Source organism: Syngnathus leptorhynchus, chromosome 1 (assembly GCF_054491065.1).
Source record: "Syngnathus leptorhynchus isolate UIUO chromosome 1, UIUO_Slep, whole genome shotgun sequence".
Classification (NCBI taxonomy): domain Eukaryota; kingdom Metazoa; phylum Chordata; class Actinopteri; order Syngnathiformes; family Syngnathidae; genus Syngnathus; species Syngnathus leptorhynchus.
In genome coordinates, this window is record NC_141195.1 from 1469051 (window position 1) to 1486199 (window position 17149).

At 42.4% G+C, this 17149-nt stretch overlaps 1 protein-coding gene across 7 annotated transcripts in view; it reads right to left on the reverse strand.

Annotated features, from left to right (window-relative positions):
* itpr3 (inositol 1,4,5-trisphosphate receptor, type 3) overlaps positions 1-17149 on the reverse strand; it is a 321535-nt gene that overhangs the window by 26851 nt on the left and 277535 nt on the right. For 6 of the 7 annotated variants that reach the window (XM_085910327.1, XM_085910318.1, XM_085910310.1 and 3 more), the window contains 4 exons: positions 16060-16224; positions 15800-15989; positions 15615-15719; positions 3098-3219 (listed from right to left, as the gene is read on the reverse strand). In XM_085910327.1, the coding sequence (XP_085766453.1) occupies positions 3098-3219; positions 15615-15719; positions 15800-15989; positions 16060-16224 (582 nt within the window). The remainder of the gene's footprint in view (positions 1-3097; positions 3220-15614; positions 15720-15799; positions 15990-16059; positions 16225-17149) is intronic. The other variant, XM_085910301.1, reaches the window with a different exon arrangement.

Consider the following 17149-nt stretch of genomic DNA (forward strand, 5'->3'; position numbering starts at 1 on the left):
GCGGGAAAAGTCTAACCGCCTCTAAGATATCAATTCGGACAGAATTAATTTATTCTTTCTAGGACGCCAATCCCTTTAAAGTCACTCTGAAACCGGTGCAGAGTAACCACTTGAGGCCCGGAATCAAGATGACCGCGCCCTTTTTACCAGCGGCTCCTTCCCCTTTTTTGATTCGAAGCATTTGTTATCGCTCGGATAAATGTATTTGTCTTTGGTAAGACCGAAGGGATTCGTTGATTTACTAGAGCGCACTCGCCCTAGCTGAGCTCAAGATAACTACTTCGAACCAATTCTGGCAATTCCTGATGTTAAGGATCAAAGCTGTCTTCGCTTTAAAAATAATTGAACGGATTGAAAGAATGACTATGACAGGGAAATAAAGAAAAATTAAAGTTCTAATTACTGCATATAAAACCATGCTCAAGTAGTTGATACGAAATAATCTATAACCAAATTAAGGATTAAGAATAAATTTAATGAATAAAAAAAAAAAAAAGAATTACAAATTGAAATTACAACAATGAATTCCACTCACCCATCTCGGAACAAAAGAGGAGTTACAGGTCTAAAATCCTATTTGCTTGAACAAGTTGAGTGATCGGCTCTCCTTGGAGGAAAGGTCTGGCCATGAGATTAGCCAACACCGTAACATTGGTGTCTTCCCCTTTCTGCTCAAAACGGCTATCTTCTCTGCCTTCCTCAAAGCTTAAAATTTGACAAAGTCTAAATCGAAGCTTAAAATTTGACAAAGTCCATTTCAAAGACTGGAAATTCATTTTTGTAGATTATGGTCCAATCTCAAAAAGAATGAAAAATCCATCTTCGTCTAAACTGCGTTCTCTACTCCGGGCAGCAACAGGGCTATTGCACTGACCAGAAAGAACAGCCTCGCTCTGTCAGGACGACATATTTATAGGCTTCTGGCCATATGTCATTGGAATATGTAGGTGAAATCTAATGTCTAATAAAGATCAACCTTCACACAAAATCATACTTAACCATAATAATGGGTTCTTCCAACTTTAACATAAATATTGATATTGCTCAAGCTGTTACATCTTAAAATTATAGCATAGCAAACTCATGTTCCAAAATTGTGCGTTGCTATGTGTTTGAATAGGTCGTGTCCTCCCAACTGCTAACAATTTAATTTATTAGGTTTGTTAGTTTCCATCAGGTCACCCGTAGCTTTAACACCATCTCCTGGTCAAATTTTGGAACTACTACATGTTTTGGGATAGCCAATGTGCCTGGGCCAAATTTGATACCCAATTTTACACCATCTTGTACCACCATGCCACTTCACTTGACACAGGTTAGCTATGTTGCTGTACTTAACTGTAAGAGTGTTATGCCAAATGATCTTAGAGTTTTGAGAATGTAATTTCTGTTTTAAGAAATGAGCCATACCAATAGAGAAAAACTGTAAGAAGTCCGGGACACCGGTTAGCAAGCGATTGGCACATTCAGCGGCGATATTTGTGGCTCATGGGCGTTCAATTGCTGGCTTGTAATGATTTTTGGGAGTCTGAAGAAACATTTTCCACACTTTCCCAGACAAGCAGAAGCAATACTAAGATACCTATGCATAGATACATGCAGTTAGGATGTCCTGCACAAGAAATCAAACAATGCTTAAAAGCTACGACAGGAAAATGCACCCTCAAGTTATTTTGAGGCAGTGAAAAGCTTGATATATCATCTTCTGAGTCAATTTCCTCTGTTGAGCTCTGCCATTGTTTCTCTTAAAATGTCACAATTTTGTCACTCACCAGGATCTCAATTTGGAAAAACTACTAATTTGTCAAATATCTGTTGGGAAATATGTTATATATTATCATTAGATTCTATGTTCCTAAAGGAAGATGTTCGCTGTATGACAGTTTGACCTTGGGCCCAGGGAATTTCCAACCGGTATAGAATGTTAAGAGAACAATGGTGTTTTTCATGGTACAGGATGCATATGGCTGGAGCCATGAGTCGCTTTAAGCAAGAACATCCTGGTTTGAACAATGACATCTTGAGAGCTCCATACTGCTTGCCTTAAACAATAACATCCTTGTTTTTCCGAAATCATGAGCTGAAAATACTGCTGTGAACATGAGAAGCTTTCCATTTGTCTAAACTCCACCCATTGCATTTATTCAATAAAAAGAGGCCAGCCTGTGGCTGTAGCGCGGTTTGGGCCACACACCCTGTGTGTGTCCCGGGCGCCCTCCTGCAGTAGTCGCTGGCTGATGAAGACAAGTCACTGTCTTTGTGAAATTCTTGGAAAATGTTGAAGACCCAACAATATCCATCCATCCATTTTCCATACCGCTTGTCCCCACGGGGGTTGCGGGCGTGCTGGAAACTATCCCTGCCGTCATTGGGTAGTAGGCGGGGGACACCCTGAACCGGTGGCCAGCCAATCGCAGGGCACACAGAGACGAACAACCATCAGCACTCGCACTCACACCTAGAGGCAATTTGGAGTGCTCAATTGGCCTAGCGAGCATGTTTTTGGGAGGTGGGAGGAAACCGGAGTGCCCGGAGAAAACCCATGCGGGCACAGGGAGAACAACTCCAAACAGGGAGGGTTGGAGGTGGAATCGAACCGGCACACTCCTAACTATGAAGCAGACATGCTAACCGGTGCACCACCGAGCCGCCAAATAATGAATTAAATAAATAAATTTAAAAATCAATACGAAAAATAAATCAGTCATAAATAAAGAAAATAATAATAATGATCATACAGCAGATATAGACGACTGAAGAAACCACATATTGACTGACTGGCTGACCGACCGACTGAGAGAAAACCAATTTTATTCAATTTCAAATGTCTGTATTAACAGTTCTTTAACCTTTAATTTTCTGAACATGAATGGAACATTGAACATGAACCCACGTCGAATATATAAAACAATACATTATTTTCATGCTTTAAAATGTTTCATTAGAAATTACTTGACATAACTAGATTACATTTGGCATTTTCTGAAATTACTTCATAGTTGGTCATTAAGGGTCAACGGGAGACAATGCCTCTAATGTGTATTGCTGCATGGAAATTGCAACATTAAGTGGCAACATGAAGAGAGAAAGTGCTTACATTTTTGGAGGGCTGGCGGAGGACATCACCCACTCCACCACCATTCCTCAGGCCATGATTCAACACCGTCACGATACACATCAGCAGCGTGTCACAGGCTCGCTCACTGCTTGACTCGCCTGCTGGACAAAACCAGAATGCAAACATGTTTGACATCTGACGTAAAGGTGTGTGTTATAGACAAAATGTATATCTCAAAATGTAAAATTATATTCTGATTACCAAATATATCACAGTGTAGTAATTTTACCTTAAATACGTACACAAAATACAATAAAGTGAAAAACTGATGAATTAAAGTAAAAATAAAACACAAATCCAGTGACCAAGTAATGTATTTTCCGGACTATAAGGCGCACCTAAAAACCTAAAATTTTCTTAAAAGCTGACAGTGCGCCTTATAGTCCGGTGCGCCTTATATATGGATCAATTTATGAATTTGTTGATCCATACTGGTTGTACACAGTGCTCTGCCAAACTTTTCATTACGTTTTAGTACAACTAGTAAATTACAAGGTCGCATCGCTTACCAGCATTACGGCAACCGTGGTCAGGGGGCGTCACTCAAAAGCTTTTGTACCTGTGAGGCTATTTTATGTCAAAATAGGCTGCTCTGTTAATGTTTCCAGTAAATTTACGGATCGATATGGAAGGGAAACATAGGTAAGCAGTACCAAGGTGTTAGATCGAACTTTAGTCAGTTCCGATCATTTTTTTAAGCCCTCGTTTGAGAAACGCGATTGTTTACACTTTGCTGAGGCTCATGGGAGTCTGCGAGCTGAGGCTCATGGGAGTTTACCGGTGGCTAATGCTATAGTGATAGCTGCTATACGCACAAGGCTATTTCATGTCAAAATCGGCTGTTAATGTTTCGAGTAAATTTACGGATCGATATGGAAGGGAAACATAGGTAAGCAGTACCAAAGTGTTAGATCAAAATTTAGTCAGTTCTGATCATTTTATAGGATAGTTTGAGAAACGCGATTGTTTACAGAGGGCCCATTGGTTATTGGCTAGTGGATGCATATCGCAACTCTAGTCAACCGCAGTTTGTTGCAGTATAGCTTCTATTTTGTGCGCCTTACAATCCTGTGCGCTTTATATATGTATATATACATATTGATGGTTGAAAGACTTGAGGTTATTACATTTGGACTCATAATATAGCTGTAGGGATGGATGCGATGCTGGTTCAGTGTGTTGAGCTGTAAATGAAGTGAAGGAAAAAAAAATATACCGTAATTTTCGGACTATAAGTCGCTTTTTTTGTCATAGTTTGGGTGGGGGGGGGAACTTATACTGAGGAGCGACTTATGTGAATTTTTTCACAAATTTTTCAAATTACCAAAAAAAAAAAAAAAAGGGGGAGACACCGCGATAAACGAACCGCGATGTAGCAAGGGATTGCTGTAGTTTGAATTTCAAGTGACGTCAGCGACACGGCGGTTGTTTACATAAAGGACAAAGACTCGATCATGGGATGACGAAGGGCCCCACGTATTACCGGCATCACTAGCGGCTTTGTTTGTAAGTGACACGGAGGACGAAGAGTTTGAAGGATTTAATGATTTGGAGTGACACAGAAGGTTTGAAAAACTATTATGGCTTTTACGCACGCCCGGTCCTTCTAAACGGGAGCTCTCTTTCACCTCCGTGGGTGGAAGTCGGGGGCCGGCGCTCGGCCGGGTGGCTGTCCGGGGACGATGGATGGGGCTCGGACATGGCTTTTACGCATGCCCGGTCATACTCTACGGAAGTTCAAAACTCTTGTTTTGTTAAATAAAGAGCCGTTTACCAAACCCACGTCTTTCCTGGTACTTTGTTAACGCTACAATATAGTTATATACTAGATCTTTGCAGCGCACGCGCGACGTTGTTGACATAAAGAACAAGGAATTTGATCGATGAATTTGATGATTTGGAGTGACACAGATGGTTTGATAATATTGTTGTAATATGATAGTTATTTGAAATATACTTTATATATCATTATATGGGTCTGTGGAATAATTAGAAATGCAACTTACAACGGGTCCGACGTCAGCATTTGCGGCGCATACGCGGCATTGTTTACGTAAAGCACGATCGATGTATTTAATTAATTGGAGTGACACAGATGGTTTGATAAACGTATTATTAATGTAATACTTACTTGAATAACTCTGAAAGTTACGTCAGGCCCGTTCTCAGCTCCTCGTTTGTGTATATGTCACGTTAGCATACCGTATCGGTTAGCCTGTTGTTGCTGGTTCATGTCTGTTTTTGGTGTTGGATTTTGACAAATAAATTTGCCCCAAAAGTGCGACTTATACTCCGGTGCGACATATATAGGTCTTTTTCACTTTATTGTGCATTTTATGGCTGGTGCTACTTATACTCCGGAGCGACATAGTCCGAAAATTACGGTACTTGCACAGGCATACTTTATTTCACAAACTACTAGATGAAATCTTCAACGTTTCATATCTCTATATTTCCTTATATCGCCAAATGTGGAGTCCCACAAGGTTCCATTCTTGGACCCCTGTTATTTTAAATTTACATTAACGATCTCTGTAGAGCCTCTCACCATCTGTCAACCATCTTATTTGCTGATGATACTAGTGTTGTTTATTCACATACCAATCTCAAACACCTCTCAGTAATAAACAAGGAATTGCAAATGTTTTCTCTGTGGTTCAAAGCAAATAAATTGTCTTTGAATATAAAAAAACAAACTTCTGATTGTTCAACTGTAGGAAAAGTTGTTTGGGCAACAAAGATGTCATGGTCTTTAATGACAATATGTTAATTTCTCTATCTTCATCTGTCAAATTTCTGGGCATATTAATTGATGACAAACAATGCTGGAAACCTCATATTAGTACAATATCTTCTAAAATTGCTAGGAATACTGGTATTTTGAGCAAACTACAGCATACTTTGGACAGAAAAACAACTCTGATGCTCTATTACTCCCTAATCTATCCATATATCAATTATTGCAACGTAATTTGGCCCAGCACTCATCCTACCAAGTTGAATCGCATCTACAAAAGCGTTGTTTCTGAATTATTCTACATGCTAACTACCTTGCTCATTCACTCCCGCTATTTCAGGAACTATCAATTCTCAGCATATTCCAGGTAAACTTTCTCGACACAGCTCAGTTTGTCTTCAAAGCAACCCACAATCAGTTCCCCATTACACTCAATAGCTTTTACAGGAGAAGGGAAAACTATCACTGTCATAACACCAGAAATAAAGCTAGACTTGAGTTGCCCCCCATCCAAACTTCCCTGTCCAAATTTAGTCTTCATTTCAGGGGTGCCAAAGTATTTAATCAACTTCCTATCCATTTCTTTGACCTTTTGTCCTTCATGTTTAAAACTGCCATTAAACAACATATTCACAAATCACATATGCACTATGAACTATAGTAGTATTACCTGAGTTAGGGTGCTTGTTACCTTGGGTACTGTTATTATTTTGCCTTGATGATGCTATTATTTGTTTACTAAGGACTTATTACCATTATTTGTTTATTAAGTTATTATTACATCCGTTTCTAATTACACAGATTTTAATCCGACTTCAAATAGTAGGCTAATTGATTGATTAGATATATTTTTATAACATTTTCTTTCATTTTAACTTGAAGTCTGAGGAAGACACCTTATAAGCCCGTCAGGGTTTCTGGTCTTTCTTGAGCATGACTATTTTCTTTGAATTTTTTTTTCTTCATGTGACATTAGTGTTATTTTATGTGTGCTAAATAAAAAAATAAAATAAAAAAGCAGGGTGGGGTGAACAGGTTTCGGGGGTCACCTCTGCAAACTGGTTAATCAATGCAGAGGGTCTTGGCACTTTGTTTTAGAAGGTTGTGGAAACAGATACAAGTGGAACATTTTAGAAATCTAACTCAGCAAGAATGTTTCCACATCATTGGAAGGTTCCAACAACTGAATGTGGACAATTTCAACGAGACAAAGAATGGTAGAAGGTTTTAACAAAGTTAATGATTCTAGTCAACATTCCAACATACCGTACTGGCCCGAATATAAGACGACCCTGATTATAAGACGACCCCCTCTTTTTCAAGACTCAAGCTTGAAAATAAGACTTTTTGAACACCAAATTTAATTTCTATACAATATATATATATATATATATATATATATATATATATATATATATATATATATATATATATATATATATATATATATATATATAATACTATATATTACATCTGAAACAAATGATTCTTTCAATATATGTGAGAGAAAAAGCATGTTGTATTGCCTCATTCAAATCCTGTAAAAACTGTCTACCACATCTTAACATTTGAACATTTAAATATGTTAACTAAAGTGCAATTGCATTTGGAAATAAATGGCTTCTGATTTTTGAAATGTAAATAAATACTGTAATAAAACAAGCAAATTGCAATAACTGCATTAACCATCAAAGTGAAGTCTAACTGTAACTGAAGTCTTGAAACAAATCTGAATAAGGAAAAACAGTGCAATAAAATAATGCAAACAGCTACCGCTATTGTTGGGGAACCTGAGCTCATCCAGCTCGCGGTGCCTGCCTCCACCTGTCAGTGGATAACCAGCTTCCTTACCAACAGGAGACAGCGTGTGAGGCTGGGGATAGCGCATAGTGAACACGGCTAGTAAGATCATTGGTGCTTCACTCCCCTTGCTGAAGGATATTTACACCTCCCATCTCGCCTGCAAGGCAACCGCGATTGTGTGTGATGTGAGTCACCCCGCTCACGCTTTGTTTGATCTTCTGCCCTCTGGGAAGAGGTACAGAAGCCTGCGCTCCCACACCACCAGACTCACCAACAGCTTCGTACTCCAAGCTGTCAGGATCCTGAATTCTCTCCCCCCTCCACCCTCGGCTGCATAACGTCGTGTTCTTTTGCGCTATATTCTGGCTGTCTGCTGTATGCAGGCTTGCTCCATTTTGCTCCTCTTATTTGTCTATTTATTTCTTTATTGTTTATTTATTGGGTTATTTGCTTATTACTTATTCATCGCTCTTGTCTATTCGTTTTTACTCTTCGTGCTATTTGCTGTATGTGTTGTGTTATGTGTCTAGTCACCATCTTCACCGTGTCTTAACATGTGAAGAAATTGACAATAAAGCAGACTATCTATCTATCTGTCTGTCTGTCTGTCTGTCTGTCTGTCTGTCTCTGTCTATCGGTGGGAAACGTAATTTTGATCTGTGTGTGTGTCTTAACGTGAAATAATTGACAATAAAGCAGACTTTGACTTTGATCTCATCCAACACCCGGACCACCAATACTGGAATACAGTATTAATACAGCACATAAGTCAACGCTCAACTTCTGACGTCACACAATACGACGGCACACATTACATAATTAACTGTGCGTAACGGTTCCAGTCTTATTTCAATGCAAAAAGCATTGTCTTTTATTCGGACCAATACGGTACTCATACGATCAAAATAATTTGTCAACCCCAACAGATGTCTTAAACCGCTATATATTAGTGCTGTCAGGTGATTAAAATTTAATCTAATTGATAACAGGAGTTGAAATGAATTAATCTAATTCATTACATTTTAATCTCATATCTGTTAAAGATTCTCAAATAAGTTGTACTAAATTCATTTTGTTTCCCTTGTCAATCACTTTATTTTTTTTTTTTGGTTCTTTTATCACAAAAATTTATTTTAGGTTGCATTACCTGACATGTTCATCTGTCTGATGAAGGCGGAAGTACATGCCGAAGTCAGGTAATGCAACCTAAAATAAATTGTTTATGATAAAAGAACCAAAAAAAAAGTGATTCTCAAATAAGGATATTTAATTCAAGGACATTACAAAACTGTAGTGCATGATTAATCAGTTGAATACACTTAGAAGAGATTTGAAATCCAGATTTTTATTGGGGAAGTGAGCTTCATAAATGAAATTTAGGAGAATAAAGGTCAAGCACATCAGCAAATTAATTAGGCCATAATTAAAAAATAAAACACAAATACAGTAATCGCTCATATTTCATTGGAGTTACGTTCCGAAAAGAACCCGTGATAGGGGAAATCTGTGACGTAAAAACAATCATTTTTTTACCATTATTATACAGGTATAACATTGAAACCAAAGGACAAAATGTTTTCAGGCCCAAGCATTTGTTTAACAAAGAGAAGTATACTCTTTCTTCTAGATAACTACAGTAAAATAATAATTTTAATCATCAGTACGTAATATATAGTGCGTTTCTACGGCCTGACTCCACTCTGTCGTGTCTTTTTCATCTGAAGCGATAACACAATGCACTGTGAAAGAAATCCGTGAAGCAGTGAGGCTGTGAAAGGTGAACCGTGATATAGCGAGGGATGACTGTACAATTAAATAAAATATAAAGATGCCTCGTTAGAGCAATTGAAAATTCTGCTGCATTAGTTGCACTTCTTCACACAATCTGTTGGTGTTTTAAAAAGCTTGAATGAACCGTGTTGTCAGTCAAACTGTTTCTTTGAATTTGATGTTTTTGGTGTAAAATTAACTTTATCTATGTAGCCCTTAATCACAGAAACGTCTAAAAGGGCTTCTCATGCTCACAGTTGTCAATTATTCTCCACTTTCCCTGATCTTAACCCCAGGAGGGCAAGAAAAAAACTCATAAAATCCCAACTGATGGAAACATGAGAAACCTTGACATGGGACCGCAGATGGGAGATTCCCCTTTCAGGGCGGACAACGCTTTGTCCCCACGGGGGTCGCGGGCGTGCTGGAGCCTATCCCAGCCGTCATCGGGCAGTAGGCGGGGGACACCCTGAACCGGTTGCCAGCCAATCGCAGGGCACACAGAGACGAACAACCATCCGCACTCGCACTCATACCTAGGGACAATGGGAGGAAACCGGAGTGCCCGGAGAAAACCCACCCGGGCTCGGGGAGAACATGCAAACTCCACACAGGGAGGGCCGGAGTTGGAATCGAACCCGCACCCTCCTAACTGTGAGGCGTGTAATTGTGTTAATTTTAATATTCAGTAGAAAAGAGAACCAACATTAACACTACTATAGTGAATAAATGAGCAAATTAATGAACTAATAAATTCTTAATTAACAAATTAATTTAATAATTATTTAGCTCATGGTGGTGGAATTCTACCGCCTGCAGTACAATCCACCACCACCACTAGGTGCCCCACCTTTCTTTCATTGTTTTTTTTCCAAAGTTTAAAAAGGCTTAAACAGATGAAAAGCCTAAGTAATGGGCGGATATAGATACAATGTTGCAGTTGTGTTGAAAACCTAGAGGTGACAAATGTTTATTTAAAGACACACGAACACACGGACACTACCCAATGCAGCTTTATGATGTGGACATTTATTCTCTAAACCTACATGGGAATTACAAGGAGAACGTCAAAGAAAACTAACTATAGCAACGAATAGAATATCATCAGATAAACAAGATAATAAAATCAACTCAAAATAAATGATCTGGGCATAAAATGGTGTGAACGTTCTCAAAGGATAGCTATGAACCAACTGAACTCCTGTAACACCAATTCTTTGCACTCTCGTTAATTTGCAATTGTCTTCTTGGATGGAAGAGGTCTGCAGTCATCTGGCCAAGCCAAAGAAGGAAGGAATTGGCAGGAAAAGTTGAGAGAAAAATTAAATATAAAATGAAAAATGTACAAAGGAAAGGCTGGTATGGCATAGCACATGCTCGGGCGAGCCCTCGAAGACACCTGGTGTTTCACACCTGGCTGTTGAGGTGAACTGTGTAAACACCCACTCTTCTCGTTTCAGCAGACCAGAGTCAATGCAACCACAAGTGTTGGTGCACAGCCAAAAACAATTATTTCGTAGAACAAAAAGGTGGCACTTAGCAGCTTAGGGCCTTATGCAACATGCACACCAAACGTGCGGTGAGCGTCACGCTTCACTTACCACGCGAGCGTTTTGACACGCTGATGCCGACAGCTGTTCATTAGCAGCTGGAAGCACACAATGGAGGGGGAAGTGCTTCGCTTGGTGATGATGACAGTTTTGTGCACAACTCTTTAATTTAATGCAAGCAAACGTGCTGAAGAATGTGAGTGGCTGCCAGCCGCTTCATCTGCATCATCTTGCTGCACACTTTTTGATTTTAATTAACTCCTTTGATGACAATTTTTTTTCCGCTCTCAGTTCCCCAATTCTGGTCTTGCTTACTTTTTTCCCCGGTATTGTTACATAGACATGTTGTACTTTTTGGGATGATCATCTTTTCCTGCGTTTGGTCCTCTCCTTCTCCACAAAGTCCGTAGCACATTAAAAGTTAACTCGTTTTATATCCCGTGAAGAGGCAAAAATTGTGGTTTTGCGTTGCGGATACCCACGTCCCACGCCCCAAACACTCCACTCAGGTGCGCTGGCACGCGCAAAATCCATTGACTGAATGAATTGCATCGCCAGAAACTTGAGCAAAAACTTTGGTGTGAACGGACCATTAGGATGGGCCCAGTTGTGTCCATGTGCTAGTAGTGAAGCAGAATAGGAAGCTGCAGGTTCTTTGGCATTCCAGCAGGTCATTAAAGACCAGAGCCCAGGTTAGGGGGTTCCCCCGACCCCTAAAAAATTGTTTGCAAGTTCCCAGAGCAAGAGACAGAAAGGTTCAAGAGAGAGGGAGACAGGAAATGGCTTCAGCTCTTACATGCCGGACACGCCTGCAGTCTCAAGTGGCAGTTGGGGGATGTTTTGGGCCACAGTCCTGGCCCTTATTCAAATAACATCAGTTTTAACAAAAAATGGCAAGTATAATTCACAGTCATGTTGTATACCAGTTATATGGTATTTTGAAATTATAATCTGTGTATAATATATCTTTGATTCGGGTGTAGTTGGCAACAGATCGAAGGACGGAGGACCGAGCCCTCGCTCAAGTTCGGTGGCAGCTCCTGTTCCTCAAACAGAAGCGGTTGTTATCCGAAATGAAGTGAAATGGAGAGAGGCTCATGGCAGAGCTGGGGAGTGAGTTATGCGCGTACTCAACCCATGGGAGTTGTTGGGCCCACTTTGGATTACTTGATGACATGCATCGGAAATGGATTGGAAGGATTTATCGAGCTGCTGGTTGAGGCACTTAGCCTATCCGTTGGACTGCGGGTGGACCCCGACGTGCGACTGGCCTTGGCTCCCAGGAGGCGGCAGAACTCGACCCAGAAGACGGCAGTGAATTGTGGGCCCCGGTCGGAGACGGTGTCCCGTGACAGCGGAAAACCTCCCGGAGGAGGACCTGGGTAGTCTGCTTGGCCGTGGGAAGCTTGGGGAGAGCGATGAGCCGTGCCATTTTACTGAAACGGTCCACGACCGTGAGGATTACCATGTTGCCATCCGATAGTGGGACACAGAGTTTGGAGGAGTCCGGTCGGGGGGCGATGAGGCCCTAAGGCACTCTAGGTTGCGGTGGTCGGGGTCCAGACGATGAACGGGGTTGTCGCGCCATCCAGCCAGTGCCTCCACTCCTCCAGGGCCATTTTCACGGCGAGAAGCTCCCGGTTGCCGATGTCGTAGTTATGTTCAGAGGCCGACAAGTGGTGGGAAAAGAAGGTGCACAGATTGAACCTATTGTCCTGCGTGTTGCACTGTAACAGCACCGCCTCGACTCCCACGTCGGAGGCATCTACCTCGACAATGAACTGCCGCTCGGGGTTGGGCATCCTGAGGATGGGGGCAGACGTGAGCCTCCTCTTAAGTTCCTGGTAGGCCCGAGCGGAGGCGGCGGTCCACCGTGAGCAGGGCGGCCACCCTGCTCACGGGTGGCCTCATGTGCTGTCGCCCTGAATGAAGCGCCGATAAAAATTAGCAAAACCTAGGAAGTGCTGAAGCTGTCTCCGTTTTTACGGGACTGGCCAGGAAGCGATCACCTTCACTTTATCCAGGTCCATTTCAAGCAAGCCCTGGCGCACCACGCAGCCCTGGAACTTGACCGTTTGCGCGTGTAACTCGCACTTCTTCGCTTTGATGAACAGTGAGTTTTCCAGTATGCGGCGGAGCACCGCCCAGATGTGACTGACGTGCTCGGCAAGGTTACGGGAGAAAATCAGGATGTCATCCAGGTAACAGAACATGAATCGATTGAGCATGTCTCTCAGCAAGCCATTCACTAATGACTGAAAAACAGCAAGGGCGTTGGGTCAGGCCGAACGGGACCACCAAGTACTCATAATGCCGGTGTGTAGAAGGTCGTCTTCCACTCATCACCCTCGCGTAGGCGCACCAGGTGATAGGCATTCCTGAGGTCCAACTATGTGAAGATGGTGGCGTGTTTGAGACTCTCGAACGCTGACGAGAGCAGCGGTTTTACAGTGATGTCGTTCAGCCCTCGATAATCGATGCAAGGGCGGAGCGAACTGTCGTTCTTGTCCACGAAGAAAAACCTGGCTTTGGCGGGCAAGAAGGTTGGCCAGATGATTCCGGCGGCGAGTGAGTCTTGGATGTACTCATCCATCGCCTTGCGCTCGGGAGTAGACAGGGAGTAGATCCGGCCTTTGGGTGGCGACGTGCTGGGTCGCAGGTCAATGAGAGTCGTACGGGCGATGGAGAGGAAGTGAGGTGGCCTTTGCCTTACTGAACACCTCCTTGAGGTAGTGGTACTGGGCTGGGACGTTCAGGATACCAGGGGGCGGGATGGGAGCGGGGTTGCTGAGCGGACTGGCTGTGGCTCTAAGGCACTGGCGATGGCAGCGTTCGCTCCATCTCCGCACGGCGTCAGTTTCCCAGTCCAGAGATGGGTTGTCCTGACACAGCCGCGGGTGCCCGAGAATGAGTTGCCGGTCTGGAATGGACCATCAATGGCGCGGGCCGGGATGGACGGGGTGTAAAATGTACTAGTTGGTGTTATCCATTCATCCATCCATTTTCTGAACTGCTTTGTCGCCATGGAGGTCGCGGGTGTGCTGGAGCTTATCCCAGCCGTCATCGGGCAGTAGGCGGGGGACACCCTGAACCAGTTGCCAGGCCAATTGCAGGGCACACAAGGACGAACAATCATCCGCACTCGCACTCATACCTAGGGACAATTTAGTCTTCAATCGGCCTACCAAGCATGTTTTTAGGATGTGGGAGGAAACCGGAGTGCCCGCAGAAAACCAACGCGGACTCGGGGAGAACATGCAAACTCCACACAGGGAGGGCCGGAGGCAGACGTGCTACCCAGTGCACCACCGAGCCGCTCTAGTTGGTGTTATGATAAGTCAATTTGTTTAATATTCTTCAATATTCTTTAATAGTCTCTCCAACATTTGTTATGACTGAGCAAGACTGCATGGCTTGACTTATGACTTGCTTAAAGTTTGGTGCTGACTCGACTTGCTTGATTTATTTTCCACAATAACTTAGGAATTACTTGAGACTTGCAGGTTACGACTCAATAGTTGCTTGTGACTTGCACATACGTGACTTAAGTGTCACCTCTGCTCCTCCATTCATTAGAAGGAAGCGGGATTTCTTAGTATGAGGCAGGTTTTGCCTCAACTGCAGTTTAACCCATAAGCTGTCAGAGGACGATCACAAAGAACATAAGGCAAGTACTGGTGACATCACATATCTTATCTGAGTTGGCAAAATTATGAATCAAAACTCGATATGCCATGCCTAATCGTCAAAAGTGAACAAATTACAACTCATTCGTGTACAGCACGCACACACACACGCAAACACAAACACACTTATATGAATGTCAAAAATACCGAACTACATATTCAACTACAAAGGTGTCAGCCTTATTTTCAACAGATCACTGCGGATGAAGTTGGAGCTTCTTTAACCACCGCAGGTGATAGACATTGTTGAGGAAAGTCAAAAGGAACAAATATTGCAATGGGATATTCATGCAAAAGACAGTTTTTGCGCCAGTAGACACAGTGCTTGATGGGAATTATCAAGGCATAACTAAGAGGATTCCTGCTACTGTTATTGCCCACACTGGACTTGGCTCATATACAGTTTAGACATCTGATTGTGTGTGGCGCTGCCATGTTGACCAACTTCTAAGAGTCTGTGACTATGGAATGTGACAAAAACAATGATGAATGTTTACCTCAACTCTGTTAGAATCCTTACCAGTGGAGTATTCAGTCATTCCCGCTGTTATTCTGGGTTAAAATAAATCAGTAAAGGAGATGGTACCAATACCAGGTGGTCTAATACTAATGGTCGGGGAACTGGACAAGTGTTTGTTTTGTTGAAGTATGTGTATTATAAATGAAAACAAGCACCATCTAAAGAATACACTTTCAGCAGTATAGGTGACAATGGGACATAGATGTGATGCTCTTTTTATTTTTTTTAAACAATGTGGCACTGTTTAATGTGGTGTGTCTACTCTACACTACCATTCCATTGATGAATTACCATGGGGGTAGGAGGCCTTTCAAATAAAATCACAGCTTTGTAGAGCTTGGAAACGTGTTGTCCGAAATCGTGATTTCGGCCCAAAAATCTTAAATCCAGCCTTCTTTTGAAGCACCATGAACCAACAGTGAATGCATACCATTGTCTTCACTCTCAGCCACACCGTCCTCCCCCGCCATACAGTGGATGCCATCTGTGGAACATGACTTGAGGAAATCCTGCGCAGTGTTTCTCTGCTGAGAAGCTGAAAAAACAAACACTCAGGTAGCATTGTCGAGCAAGATTCGATGTATTACATCTTAGGAGTAACCATTGTGGTATTACCTGGAACAAACTGTGGCAGCGGGTCGACCTCCATTATGAAGTCCTCCTTGAGGCACAGAAAACCCACAATGGAGAAGAGGTAGACAAGGATGAGGGCAAGCAGCGCAGTCAGTAGGATGGACCGTCCGTTGCGTGTCACACTTTTGATCACATTGAACAGCGTCTCCTCACGGTAAATCAGGTCAAAGAGCTGAAAATATGGACATGGTTGTTAGTAGCAGTATGCCTTCGCATGTCAGCAGAGCTCATGAGCTACATACCAGGATGCTGTAGAATAGTTCGTGCACAAAGAGGCCCAATGTGGAGGTGAGGACATAACCCAGATGGTACAGGAACTCCATGTCCATCACCATGGCCTTGTAGCCCATGATGAATGTTCCATTGTTTCCCACAAAGCTCACAACAAACACCACCTTGTTGAGCAGCTAAAATAAAGACAGCAACCATGTCACTGCCATGACAATACATTTATAATGACAACGCTAGCCTAGCAAGCTACACGCACTAAGGAAATGGGTCTAGAAAGCTCTCCCTCAACAGCCGCTGGGCTCAGGTTTAAATTGAGGCATCCAATTAAAATCCTTTATTCGCTGTGATATGTCCTTTGTGCAAAACATCACTCTTCAGCGACAGAAATCAATCCTTGTTCAAAATGGCCCACGAGAGATGACAGAAACACATATTCATTAAAAACGCAGCAGCTGACAAAACTGTAAGCATTCTTTTTTTTTTTACGTCATGTCTGCTTTTCACAACTTGGTTCATTTTATTGTCTGTTTGCTCAGGTTTACCTCTCCTCGGAAATGTGTTTGATTATGACCAGACTCAGTCGTTGGTACAGCGATGACTGGATTTCCAGGCTATGACAACACACCAAATCATAACTTCAAAATAATCCAGGCAACAAAGAAAGTGCTCAAGCATTGCAACCAGAAGTCTGACTCAGCCAGGAGCCTCGACCTGGACAGCGTTGCAACGCCCTCAGGTTGTCTTGTTGGAAAATTTGGGAGCCAGAGATTTCCAGAGAAGAGGCCGACGCTTCAGCTGAGTGTGGCTGTTTGGATAGGCGGCACAGGTTGTACCCCATACGCGGACTTAGGGTAAATGTAAGTCAAATGAACCCTTACCAATTTGAATTGACTATATAACAACATATGAACAATTCTGCATACATTAATCCACTCGGAACGCGTCATGTTTGCACGTTGGTGACTGGTGAAAGGAAATAGACGTGACAGGGCACTTCAGCTGCGGAGAGGCTACCCGTTTCTTTTAAATCAGCCACCGAGAGGCTAATCCTTGTGATATGTTGAAGTAGTCATAAGTACAGATGTCCATAACTGATTTTGG